The sequence below is a fragment of the Triturus cristatus genome, chromosome 8, assembly GCF_964204655.1.
Source record: "Triturus cristatus chromosome 8, aTriCri1.1, whole genome shotgun sequence".
Classification (NCBI taxonomy): Eukaryota; Metazoa; Chordata; class Amphibia; order Caudata; family Salamandridae; genus Triturus; species Triturus cristatus.
This window is the reverse complement of record NC_140591.1, coordinates 1,111,948,250-1,111,961,918: the sequence shown is the minus strand read 5'-3', so window position 1 is coordinate 1,111,961,918 and position 13,669 is coordinate 1,111,948,250. Positions and strand designations below refer to the sequence as shown.

Here is a 13,669-nt window from a genome sequence, read left to right as displayed (position 1 = left end):
GACCCCAGTATCCGTTTTAATTCCCTAAAAATGTTACATATTTTCTACACTTGGCAAAACCTTTAGCACCCTCTGTAAGCCCATAGTAAATGGTACCTCTGGGACCTAGGGCCTGAGGTACTAAAGAGGGTCTCTAAAGGCAGCAGCACTATTTGTGCCACCCTAAGGGACCCCTCACCAAGCCCATACAAAGCTGCCATTGCAGCCTGCATGTCTTGGTGTAGACAAAAGTGAAAATACAACATGTCACACATCCCTGTGTGCCATATCCCCTAACACCGCCTTTGATATTTGTAAGTCACCCCTACAGCATGCCTGACCGTCCTAAGGCAGGGTGCTGAATATTACATGTGTGTGCTTACCTGTATGAGCAGATATGCCCCTGTGCTAGTTAGTCTTATTCCTGCTAGTGCAAGTGGACAGGGAAGCCATTTTTAAAACATCAGCTGTACACTGGTGAAAACGATTTCCCCAACTACATAATGGCTTCACTGAAAGTAGGGATGTTTGCAGGCCTCGAAAAATCTACATGCCCACTCAAAATTACGTGTAAAATGTTATCAGGTCGAGCTGTTTTTAGCACCTACTAGTCCCATCTGGTGAGTAAACATAGGCTAGAAAGGAACAGGTGTACTGTTCATTCAGAAAGTGAAGGAGCAGTAGAGATGCCATTAAATCTTGTTTTTATCTTGACACATTTGCTGTCTGTTCAAGGGAAGAGGTCAAATGTCAGTTTGTCTTTTAAATAATGTAACTAACATTGCTGCTTGGAAAATTAGGTTTATTTTTCTCTCTTACTAGAGTTAGAGGTTTTTGTCAAGTGAGCTGACTGAAGATGTCAGTTATTTTTATCTAACACATAAAATTTAAATAAATAGCCTGTAAATTAATATTACAAATATTTCAAAATACATCCGGAATTACAAAAGCAAATTATTTTGTAACTAAGAAGGGTGATGCAAACAAAGAGTTAAATAGGAGCAAAATAAACCAGGCACTTTACTTGATGTGCAAATGACATATATTTGCAGAAACTCTATTTCCAAACATTGTTTTTACACTGTATAGTTTTATCAGTAAAGCTGCATGTCAATGGGAAGGTTAGTGGCCCTCTCAATGTAAAATCTGCTGATTACAAATGACCGTGTGCTACCACTTCATGCTTCAGTTGTGTATTTATTAAAAGTGGTAGTTTTTAAACCTGATTTGAGAAACATTCCTGCCTCTGCCCTGATAAAAATGCTGGTAATGAACTAAGAGGCAAGTCAGAAGTTGTGTGTATCCGATATGTGGCTAGATTTGTGTTAGATATGGAAGAAAAGTTTAGTCTATTAAATCAAACAAAAGTTTTTTGTGCAACAGACATGCTGAACTCGCACATTTGAAGGTGCTCTCATATGTGATAATGAAGAAAATGGGGGATCAACTAATTAAAATATTTGTCCACTATCACAACATTTGTAACCAGTTTATGGGTCAAGAGGATTACATATAGGTTGAGTAGATTATTTAAGTCACTAGACCTGCAGGTCTAGTGACATTTTTATGATTGTTCGAGGCCTTGTTTGGTATCAAACATCTCGTATTGGTAAACCCACTCTGATTCCAGGTATGAATTTACCAATTCATGCACCCAGATGGTACCTTAGAGGTTCCCCCTAAAAACCTACCAGCCTCTGGTGTGCTCCCTAACTGGTTTCTGCCAGCCTGCCACCCGAGACACTGTTCTGACCTCCTAGGTTGAAAGCCTGTGCTCTCAGGAGGCCCAAAACAAACGCATGTTCAGGAAGAGGGTGTTATAACCCCTTCCACAGGATGACCTGCTGATTAGCCTCTCCAGGTCGGCAAGCTTTAAAGAGTTGCCATCTTTGGAATGCGAGTCTGGCACAGGAGAGGAAGCCGATCCCCTTTGTCCAGGACCCCCTTTGCACCTGGACAGGTGGGAAAATTAGCTAGTCGGGTAGGCATGCTTCCTCCTGTTTAGTACTAGTTCTAAGGTGGGGTTACACTGAGGTGGACACAATTTTTCAAAAGTAGCCATTGTTGTGATAGCATGCTTAAGAATTTCAGGACATGGTTATGCCTTCTTCCCACAGAAAGTGGTCATGTAGGGCTCAGTGACCCCAATGATTAGTAGCCGATTGGCTACTACCCTACAGTAAAACGGTGCCCCTTAATTCAGTATTTAGGGGAGTCCCTGGCTTCAGAGAAGCATATCCCGATAGCCCCGCCATACTTTGTGTTTCAAATGTAATCGCAAGGGACATTTTGCAAGAGTATGTCCTTATGCAGATAGACTATGTCTCAGTTGGAAGAGTGTAATATGGAGCATGGAAGTGAGGCGAGTAGTAATGTGGTATTAACTATTAAAGTGAATGATGGAACACCTAGTACTACTCCGATCGATGAGTCGGCTAGTTCAACAGGTGATATAGGTGGTGAAGATAATGTTACCCTGCTGAAACCATTTAGAAGTAAACCCTGTATTACAATGTCACAATTAATGGTGTTAGTGTACGCTTTAATGGCCGATTCTGGATCACCTTTTGTGTTGATTGGTCCAGAAGTTGTTTAAAACTTTATGCCACAAGTACTTAAAGATTCAAATATAAATATTTGTGTACGGAGGAAAAAGATTGAGATTGGATGTCAGTTTGATGGTTTGCTTCAACTTGAAGGAACAAGTACTGTGTGCGGTCTATGTAGCAAAAGAAGGGTCTAATCTTTGAGGCTGGAATGATCAAGGAGAGCAGTTAACAATTATAGGTCCTAGCCCTCCTGAATGCGTGATTTCCAAATCTGAGTTAATAAGTATGACTGTTATGGTTCAAAACCAGTGGGTGATTAAATTTACCATTGTATTTTCTTAACATCTAGGAAAATTGAAAGGTTTCCAACCAAGATAGTGTTAAAAACTAGATCCACACCTGTTGCATACAAGGTGTGCATGGTGCAATTGTATCTAAGGGAAGACTTGCGTAAGGAGTAGGATATGTTGTGTGGCATGAATGTAATTGAACACATAGAAGGTTCAGAATGGCTGGCTCCAATGGTATTAGCTCTCAAGTGTGACAATACATTGGGTGGGTGTGTGGATTTACTTGATTTGAATCCAAGTATATGGGTTGATAGGGAGCCCCTCCCCAATATAAATGAGCTGTTGAGTACTTTAGAGGGTACTTCCCTTTTTACCACACTAGACACGTCAGCCACTACCATCAGGTATTTTTAGGTCAAGAATATAGACACCTAAACTCCTTAGTAACTCCTGAAGGGGCGTTCCGTTTAAAGAGCATTCCATTTTAAGAGTATGCCGTTTGACTTCGTGTCTGCCTCATCTTTATTTCAATGACTCATTAAAGGCATGTTCAAAGTTTGTGTAGTTGTTCACAACTTTCACAATGATATTCTTGTATTTGGTAACAGTGTGAAGTAACACGATGTGAGACTGAATAAGGTATAGCAAATCGTACAAAATGGAGGTTTAATTTTGAGACGTGACAAATGTAAGTTTAGGAAAGAGTGAGTAGATTATCTTGGGCACCTTGTATCTAAATGTAGGGTTACACCCAAAATTAAATTGAGAGCTATTGAGGAAGCCCTGCCACCCACCAACAGAGACTAATTGATATCCTTTTGGGTTGGCAGAATTCTGTTCAAACGTTGTTCCCCATTTTGCCAGTAAGACTGATCCATTAAGGCATCTGCTAAAAAGGTATTACGTTTGTATGGAGTGAAAAGTGTCAGAATGCTTTTGATGGTGTATGTGTGAACATCATTGCTGCTAAACTATTGAAATAGTTTGACACTAAGGATTCTACTATCATCACTGATGCTAGCAAGTGTGGTTTGGGAGCTGCGTTGATGCAACACAGAAAGAATGGTAGGGAGGACATGGTGGCTTTTGCATCAAGAGCACTTAGGTGTGCAGACAGTGGTCGAAGTGGGCGGGATCGGCAGGGCACGGCGTGCCCCTACTTCTTTAATTTCATAGAGTCCGTTCCCCTACTTTATTATTTTAAACATGCCTCCCGGACAGCAGAAATCAACAAGGCTGATGGTTGGTTAAGGCTCTGTTTTGGGGACAGGCGAAACGGGCAGAGAAGGAAAAGGACTCGGTCTTTTCCTTCGTGCCCAAAGAAGACAAGGACAGTGTCCAGTTCTCCTACCGCTGGCAGCTGCCCCACCCCCTTTGTTCCCCCTCTTCCCTCTTTCTGTCTCGCTCCTCATCATGTAGTGAAAACTGAGACTTCAAGAAACAGGTATTACCTTCTCTTTGCTCCTTTCGTTTATTTGCTCCGCTGTGAAATGGATCCAAAAAAGAAAAACACTTGCTGGAATCGTTGTCTTTTTCTGACATTTTTCAATTTCTAAGTGCAGCCTCGGGGTAGAGAGAAATAAAACATTCGAAATATGAAAAATAACTAACCAACTAACTGAAGCAAGGCAGAGTGGTTGCAAGGTGGCCAGATTGATTTATTCACACCTGAACACTTTAGCGCCACTTTACAGTGTTTGCCAGTGAAGCGCTATTTTTGTTTTCTCATCACTCTTTGAACTATTGGGAAAGTGCACTATTCCTAGAAATACTAAAATACCTGCTTGATGGGTGAATTGGAAAACAAAAGACATACTGCTGCTCTGTATTCAAAAACGTGGTCTTTTTAAACCATACCGCTTACGTTTTGTAAGGATATAAGCAGTAGGAATTGAAGCGGGTCCCTTCTGGGCCCTGTAGTCATGGACTTAACTTTTCAGGCAAAAGCACTCACTAATTTCTGAATAATGAGTGTAAAAAGAAAAAGGTAACCATGTTGTTCCTGCTTACATTTCACATGCTAAACTTGCATTCCCTACGAGTGTTTGCTTGTTCTAGGATGTAAATTTTTTTTAGGCAGCATATCGCTCTTGTCTAGTGCGTAATTTGAATTGAGTCACATCCAGGTGTTTATAGCGGGTCATTGCAGTGCAAGTTTCTCTCATTGGGGCAGTATGGTGTTCAGTGGGGAAGACAATGTGGCACTATGATCAGAGCTGCTGAATTTGGAACTGGGGAACCAGGTTCATCCCTCATGACCAGACCACTCCCCATGAGGGAGCATATTCCCATGCTAGACCTTAGAAGGCCCCGCAAGATCTTAACCCCTTCGCTGCGGGGGTAATTCCCCTACGGCGTGGGGGGGGCGGTGCTGTGCTCATGACGAGCTGGGCTCGTCACGACTCCACCCACTGATTGATTCTCATGCACAGGCGGGGAATTAATTGCATGTGGGAGTGCCGCGACCGTTATGACAAGCCCAGCTCGTCATGAGCACAGCTCCACTGTGCCTCATGACGAGCTGGGCTCGTCCTAAGCATGGAAGCAGTTAAAAGCCCTGGTGTCTTAGCACCAGCAGGTGGACCCTAGCAGTGGCAAGTGCAGGTTAACCTTGAAGGCCTGTCCGCCACAATTTATTCTGAAGTTCACCTCCAGTCTTGCAGGCAGGCCTATGAAGCAGCACACCATAGAGTGACAGTGAGTGTGTCACTGAGGTCACAGGACCCTTGAGCAGGGTGTCTCTATGGCAGTGCGACTGCACCAGGCGCTAACCAGCCACGGTCCGTGCAGGTAACAGCAGTGGGGCAGAAGCGCCGGGTAAGGGGGATTTCGAGGGACGATGCAGAGGGAAAATTAAATAATTCATTTTCCCTCAGCATTGTCCCTCGAAATCCCCCCTTAACCCGGTTCCACCTCCCCACTGCTGTTAACTGCATGGACCGCAGCTGCCCCTGACTTCAGGTGGGGGCGTCGTGTTTGCAAGTTTAACATGGTTTTAAAAGCACTTGTTGCCTCCTTGCTGGCCTCCATCAATTTGCGGCAACAATAAAAGTCATGATACCTCCAGTGATTAATGTTCTTAGTAGAGAGATGGTGTTTTGTCTAGTGGACGTTTTAACTCATGGAAAGGAAGTGCGGAGGGTTAATGTGCCTGCTGCTAAGAACATGGACCATGCAGATCACAAAGTGCACATAATGTAAATAGGTCAGTGGGTTACTGCGTTTGTCGGAGCGACCCTATTGTTACTTGCAGTTAATAAGTTAAAATCCTAACATAGAACAGTGAGCTCCTAACTGTCATGTTAGAGCTGCATGCAAACTGCAAGGTATAAATTAGAGCGTTCTGTTTTTTCCCCCCCAGTATTTGGTTATCCTAATGTTGCAGAAAAAGGGTACATTTGGGTAGAAATCAGTTCTGATTATTAAAGAGAACCACCAACCATGGTATTACGTTTTAAATTTTGAGTTTGTGTTTCTCCAGATCAATCACTATTAAACTATGCTGCCTACTAGTATGGTTTTCATGTGACTCCTACACCTTGTAGTTCTTTGTCTTATTTAACATTTCCTATACAGTGATTTACACACGTATGGTTGATTGTCTCTGTGTAATGTGTGGTGTTAGTGGTGCAGTAAATTTTCTGATACTTTATTATTTTGTCATTTTTACACATGCTTAACAGTCTCTGCAAAGATTTTTCCTTCTTAGTACCAGAGGAACATACAACTGCAGCAGTGAGAAAAGGTGACCAGTCAACCTTTGCAAAGGGCCCTCCACTTCACAGCAGCACAAGTCACATTTTTTAGGAACTTTTGATCCGTTTGAGCTATAAACAATTTACTAATTAAAATCGTCAGATTATGCAGCAGATGATGTATTATGTGGCAAGTATGGTAGAGCCATAATTATGTGGCAAACCTTTGCAAACTAGGATATTTTGCCATTCATGTTTGAACTGCTCTTGTGGAAAAAGGGAGGAGAAGTGCTGATGACAGAAACTCCATGGCTGGGAGACAAATGGCTTGCGATTCCACTTTTAAGGATATTTGGGACATTCTTTGATTGGAAACTTATCCCACTTTGTGAATGTATTTTAATGTCAATAACTCATATTAAACCTTAAATAAAGATGTGTATCCATTGGTTAAATTAAATAACGTAATAAGCTGTAACTGGTTAGTGAAATGGGAAACAAATACTAAAAATTGGGATATTTTGCTCTTTCTGCCACATCTCTGACTCCGCCCACTGACCCAATCCACGGGTTATTCCTGCCCTCTGATTCTCCGCCCACAGTTCCCCTACTCTTTATTTACCCCACTTCGACCACTGGGTGCAGAGCACACTTACTCCACCATTAAAAAGGAACCATTGGCTTTATGGTAGAGTGCACAATATTTTCAAACATGTGTGGGTGTGTACCTTTTGTTCTCCACACTGATCATAAACCCTTACATTGTACAGTGCAAAGAATTCTGCTAAGGCCACGCTGAGGATTGCTAAATAACTGTGTTGACTACAAGAATATAATTACAGAATTTAGTATTTACCAGGAGAAAAAAAAATGTAGTTGCCGACTTTTTTTCCAAAATTGATTTGCAATTAGTTGATAAGTGTGTTGAGGAGGATGAGGAAAAAGTTTGTGTGATGTCGCTGAAAGGGTGAATTGAGATCGGAATTGGAAATCGATGCTGTGCTCAAAAAAGTTGACCTGTGTGACGCATGAGTGGCCCAATGCTAAACTTATAGAATGCAAAGCTGTCTTATTTTCATGTGGCGTCAAAACTCACTTGTCAAAGGCTTATTGTGTTAATTAGAACAGTTGATTGTACCTTTTTCGAGTTGGCTCACAATGGAATTTGTGCAGTTAAGCACAGGGTGCGTGAGGGTTTCTGGTGGCACAGTGTTGACAAATCAGTTGAAGGCATTTGTAAGTCCCTGTATAGTTAGCGATAAGACCCAGGTGACTCTACCATCTCCTGTCAGCTCGGTGGAAGCACCTTCTGCACAGGGGTCCAGCTTAGCCTAAGACTTGATGGGTCCGATCAGAGTTTTTGGTGAATATTCCAAAGTTGCCATTGTATCAATCGACTGTATGCTTAAGTGGTCTGAAATCATTTTTGTTCACACTGTGAACACTGCTTCAGTAATTCAATTCCTTCAAAGGCTGTTCATATTGGAAGGTAACCCTGATGAGTTGCTGATATACAATGGCACCCAGTGGTGTCGGTTGAAATGAAGGAGGTATTGGATACTAATGGTATCAAACATACCAGGATGTCTCTAAACCACCCAAGACATAATGGTTTAGTGTGTCACTTAATTCACATGTTAAAGGGCAACTTCCAACTTGCTTATTAGCTTGTAAACCAGTTGGGCAAACTACACTTAATATTTCAACCGGGATGTCTCCATTTGTGCTGTTCCAGGGTCCAAATTAAACAGGACGTGGATGAACAGGTGTTCGGTTGATACGTCACGGTTATCACATGTGTTTGATGTGAGTAAAGAAGTTTAGAGAAAGTATCAAGGTGTTTCTATAAAGGTGGATGAGTGAAATCTGGTTGTTGGTAAGTGGGTGAGAATTAAGAAACCAGATTATCAAAGGTTAATCCAAATGTTATGATCCTGCACAGATTGTTCAGGTGTAACCTAGTATGGTGCATACCAGTGATGGCAAGACTTGGAATAAAGATAAGCTGGTTGTGGGTCCACCTGAAAAGCTTTCATTTTTCTCAAGCACATTTGGAAACCACCTATACATTTGTTGTTCAGGATAGAAACAAATAAAAGCCCTACAGCACATACTTGAGGACAGACAGGCGCATGCCTCAACATTTCACAGATTGGTATTGGTTGACTTTAGGCACGTTAACAGTGGATATTCATTTGTATGACCTAATACTGTAACATAGTGTTTGTATGATGCCCATAGCAGTTATAGTTTTTGTCTTAGTCCTTTATCTTGTGGTTGATTTTGTTGTCTTCTATTTGATCTTTATCATCTTATAACTATTCTCCCCTTTCCGTTAATCATTTAATGTCAATACTATAATGTGAAACATTGTTGAAGAATGTTGTGGGTTGGAATGCTGAGAGTAGCAGTTGGTGGGAAGTAGGAATACGATGTGCTAGTGGTCGCAGTCTGACTTGTGAACCATTAAAGTTCCTTCCCAAGGTTGTGCTTATTTTGTCTGTAAACCCTCTGTCTAGGACCATGCTTCCCGAGGCTACCTTGTACTGATCTCCCCTTTCTCATGCACATTTCATCTGGAACATACCAAAATATTGAGAATGGGAAAGAGACCAGATTTATGAGGAGGATAAATTTATCTTTAGACCACACAGTTACTTGCTTTTTCTCATTACCCGAGACTCCCTGTCCTCTCTTTTGCCATTGATCATAAAGCACACAATGATTGGCAATTTTTCAAATTGAAGGGAACTGGCGAGAACTTGTCCCATATTATGTATGCATGAGCAACTTTAGAATCAGTTTCCACCTTCCACTAGGTGGCAAGAAATCCCGCAAGTGGATAACGGGAAGGAGCTCCTATATTAAAGATAAGTGTCACCATAAAAGTAACTGTTGTGGATTGTCCTTTAAGATCAGAAAATAGATTCACGCATCACAGCGTTGTTATTGTGGAACCCGCAACGAATATTGAGGGGCTGGAGAGGATACTGTGAGTTATTTCCCTGTGGCAAGGAGATTGGTGGTGTACATCTGAAGCTGAACAAATCCTTTGTGCACCCTCACCTACTTCCTTGGCTTGTTAATTTGTGTCCAGGCAAATAATGTGCAGTATGCAGCTCAATTAGGATAATTAGCTGCATTTTAATCTGTGGCAAGAAGCTAATCTGTTCTCTTTCGCCTAGGTCACATCTAGATAAGTGTTGTGAAGATGTGTTTCAGATAGTTCACTCATTCCAAAGTTGTGTATTTAATACCTTAATGGTCTTCTTTTTTTTTTTTTTTCTTCTGATCACAGAAAACCTTTCGAGACAAAGAGTGCAAGGGCCTCCAGATTAAGCTTGAGCGTTTGGAGAAACTGTGCCGTGCCCTCCAGACAGAGAGAAATGAGCTCAATAAAAAAGTCGAGGTCCTCAAGGATCGGATATCCGTCCCTGATATAGCCAAGGCTACCATGGTGGACATGTTGTCGTCCTGTACAATCGAAGAGACTACTAAAGAGCTTGTAACTACAACTGACAAAGAACCTGGAATCCAACCTGATGCTGCAAGTTCGCTCTCCTTTGTTGAGAATTCCATTGAAGAGACTGTCTGTACATGTTCTATGACCAGCATTGACTCTGCTGACTAAATTGTAAACCATGTTGAAATGTATATAAATATATATATATCCACACATATAGATATATATATATATATTTTCTGTATAACATTCTCTGTTGGTGGTACCTCTTGGTTTTGTGGTGACAAATTTCTTACTTTTCTACCATATCTGTATTTTCTTAGAACTACTGGACTGATGTAGTACAGGATGTTTAGTTGCTTTGGGTAGTCAAATCGATCTTTATTTGCCACTTGTTTCGCGCATTTTTTCCACATAGTTTCAGATTTAATGCATGTTTTGTTTCTCAGCATATGTCAACATGTTGGTCAAACCATGCATGAATGTAAACCACATTTCAGGGTAAATTGTAATGGACCATAATCAGTTGTTAAAGAAGTATCGTACTGTTTACCAGTGTTTAATTCATTTATTTCCTTGTGTTTAGCAAACGAGACATTACATTCGGAGTACCAATGGCAACCATTTGTCAGTGTGAGCTTGTTTTTTGTAAAGAATAACAGGGAATTACAAATTTGTTCAAGACTGATTACAGGGACTTGATTATGTGATGCCTCAAACCATACATCATTGCTGAAGTTGATTCTCCCATTCACAAATGGAAAACAGGGTGTGTTACAGTCTTGTATACTTCTCAGGGTTTTTGTAGGCAATCCAAGCTCAATTCAGAAGGATTCCTGCTTAAGCGGTTGATGTGTACTTTCAATTCGGTACAGGAGGGGCCTTTGTTTAATCGTAAGCACCGAGTTTTGGTGCAAATGTTTACCATTGCATCTAGACCCATTCTGATAATGTGTGTGACTGTCAGTAGGGAGTACAACTTAGACGTCGTGTGGAATAGGCACAAGACCATTGTCGCTATACCACATATTCCAAATATAAGCTGCTGCCACGAGGAATAACTTTTCTTTTAGTGTTTTTTTTGGGTGTGTTTTTTAGCATTTCCTTTAATTCTATAGTTTCATTAGGGCCAGTTTCTTTTATGTTTGTACGAAGAAAAGATGTGAAATGATTCTGTTTTCAACAAACATTCATTTGACCTGTTAATGAATAAACGAAGTGCCACTCGCGGACACTAGTGGACCAAATGTTCCTTGTTATGCAAGAGTAAGGGTAAAACTTGCGTAATTTTGACGAACTATGATTAATGTTGCTCTAAAAGTTATATTTTTATTGGAACTGTAAACGTCGAAAACCCCTGTTGAATAAACTGGAAACGGGCATTTGATCTTTACAACACTACCATTACTAACCTTTTGAGTAAACCCTGTTGATCAAATACTTTAGATCTCTGGAATCTGTGAAGTATGCTTTGCATTTCGGCTGCTTTTGCTCTCATAGTTTTGATTCTGTGACTAGCTTTCTCCAGATTGTGTTTTCTGGTTCAGAAATATTTGATCTTAAGTTGGCTGGCGAAATCTGACATGCACAAAAAGCAGGTGTTTCTTACTTTCGGTAAACAGTTATGAAATACTTGAATTTTCCTGCTGCACTGAAAAAGCTTCTATAATTATTTGTACATTTAAAATAATTGAAAAGTTTTCTTGGAAAGAGGTAGTTTAAGGAGTCTGTTTTTTGTTTGAATTGTTAGTGACTTTTTGATCCATTTTAAACCCACATTCTCTTCTGTCCTGACGGTCCTTTCGTCTTTTGATAGGCAAATTTTAAAAGGTTTTCAGACCGTGGCTCGTAAAGCCTTGTGGTAAGTACACATTTGTCTCTTATATGAGCTAATGTTCACATCGACTAAGTATTAATATAGGAGTGACTTCTGAAGTAGTGTCGATCTTTAGAGTAGCACATGATTTTGTTTTTTTCCCGAAATTTCGCCATTATTTCCTTTATTCAGTATTGTCAGATTCTTCTTTAGTGCTTGTAATTGTTAGCTTTAGGCTATTGAAGCTCATGATTTGATTCGGCGATGCCCTATCAATCATCTGTGCACCAGTTCCTACTGGGCGGAGCAGTTCTGCGAATCATGTTGGGTACAGTGTAATCATTGCTCGACTATGAACAGATTTTTAGTGAAAGGAAGGTCCAAATTTGCTTGCACTCTGACTGCTAATCTCTGAAAATAACCATGGCAATCCCTTGTCGGTGATCCATTTGTAGGGTTACTTTAGACCTATGCCTGGATTAATTCCTTGTGCCACAATGCATCACTAGTGATGTAGCTTTTAAGTGTTTAGGGCGAGTAAGTCCCCACGTACGGTACTGTATACTTGAGTAGCAGAGCTTACGAACAGCACAGCCATTCATTTGTTTTCATACTTCAAAAAACAAGTGAGCCTAATTATTGTGACTCCACTTCGAAATTGTGAGAAAGTAATCCTTTACGTCTGTTTATCACTTAAAGGCCAACTTGTACTAAAAATGCTCCCGTACCCTAACGCATTCGACTAAACATTAAAATCCTTGTATTAAAGCCCCAGGGTTTCAGCAGGAATAAAAGGTGTTTATAATTATCTAGGGCATTTTCATACCATTGTGGTAGTTGCAAAATATATCCTGGAATGTAAGCTGCGTCTAGACTCATTGAAGGGATAATAGAATTAGGTTCCTATTTCCTACAAATCAGAATAATCTGCAGGGTTATTTATCTGTTTGGCAAACTGTTTCATTGTTTTATCATACCTTTTTGTCAGGAAATATAGAACATAAATTATTTGCAAAATCAGACAAATTGATTTAACACGAAACCGGCCTTGAATATCATCTTGATTTTCTTTTTTTTTTTTTTCCTCATGGGACCATCATTGCCATTGCCTTTCTAAATAAATCAAAACTGCTTAACTGACATGTGAAGACAACAGTTTTTGAACCATGAGTCGTAATGTGGACGGTTATTGTAACAGGGCTCTGATCTGTATTTTCTTTGCTACACCTTTACACCTCTTTGTGCTACAGTTCATTTCTCAGGTGTTACAGAAAAAAATCTACCTCTTCATACTGTAAATGAGAATAACTGTGAAAAAAAGATGCAAAAATTTAGTTTGTGCTAAGCACTGCTTTATTTTTACAATCCTTATTTGCTGTCATGAAATGAAAAGGGGGGAATGAACAGTCAATCTTGCTTTGCTTTTCAAAAACATTTTGTAGAGATTTTTCACAACTGTGAAACTGAAATTTTATCTACACAATTATGTATAGATTCAGTAAATATGTATGCTAAACACGTGTGCTTCTTCTTTGTACCACAGTACAGTTCTGAAACTTTCATTGTACTTCATGTTACTTATTATTGTGAAGGACAATTGGCGATTTTACGCATAATGCACAAAATAGCCTTTGCATTTTTAATAAGATACATATTCCTTATTCTGAGGTCAAGGTAGTTGTCAGTCTCCTAAAACGTGACTGCATGAACAAGTGATGTTGTGAACATTTGGGGATTTTAGTTGTTTTAAATCCACAGAAATGTTTGTGTTATCTCTAGTATACCATTGACTTTTAAAACTAGATGGCCTTACTGATTAATGAACTTTGAGTAAGCCGTTTCCTGCTTATGCATTCTGGTTTCCCTTCAGACGTGCC

General features: G+C 40.2%; 1 protein-coding gene across 2 annotated transcripts in view; it reads left to right on the top strand.

Annotated features, from left to right (window-relative positions):
• Positions 1-12,932, top strand: part of TXLNG (taxilin gamma) — a 172,324-nt gene extending 159,392 nt beyond the window's left edge. For both annotated transcript variants that reach the window (XM_085622676.1, XM_085622677.1), the window contains exon 10: positions 9,812-12,932. In XM_085622676.1, the coding sequence (XP_085478802.1) occupies positions 9,812-10,144 (333 nt within the window). In that variant the 3' untranslated portion in view covers positions 10,145-12,932. The remainder of the gene's footprint in view (positions 1-9,811) is intronic.
• Positions 12,933-13,669: the final 737 nt, after the last annotated feature.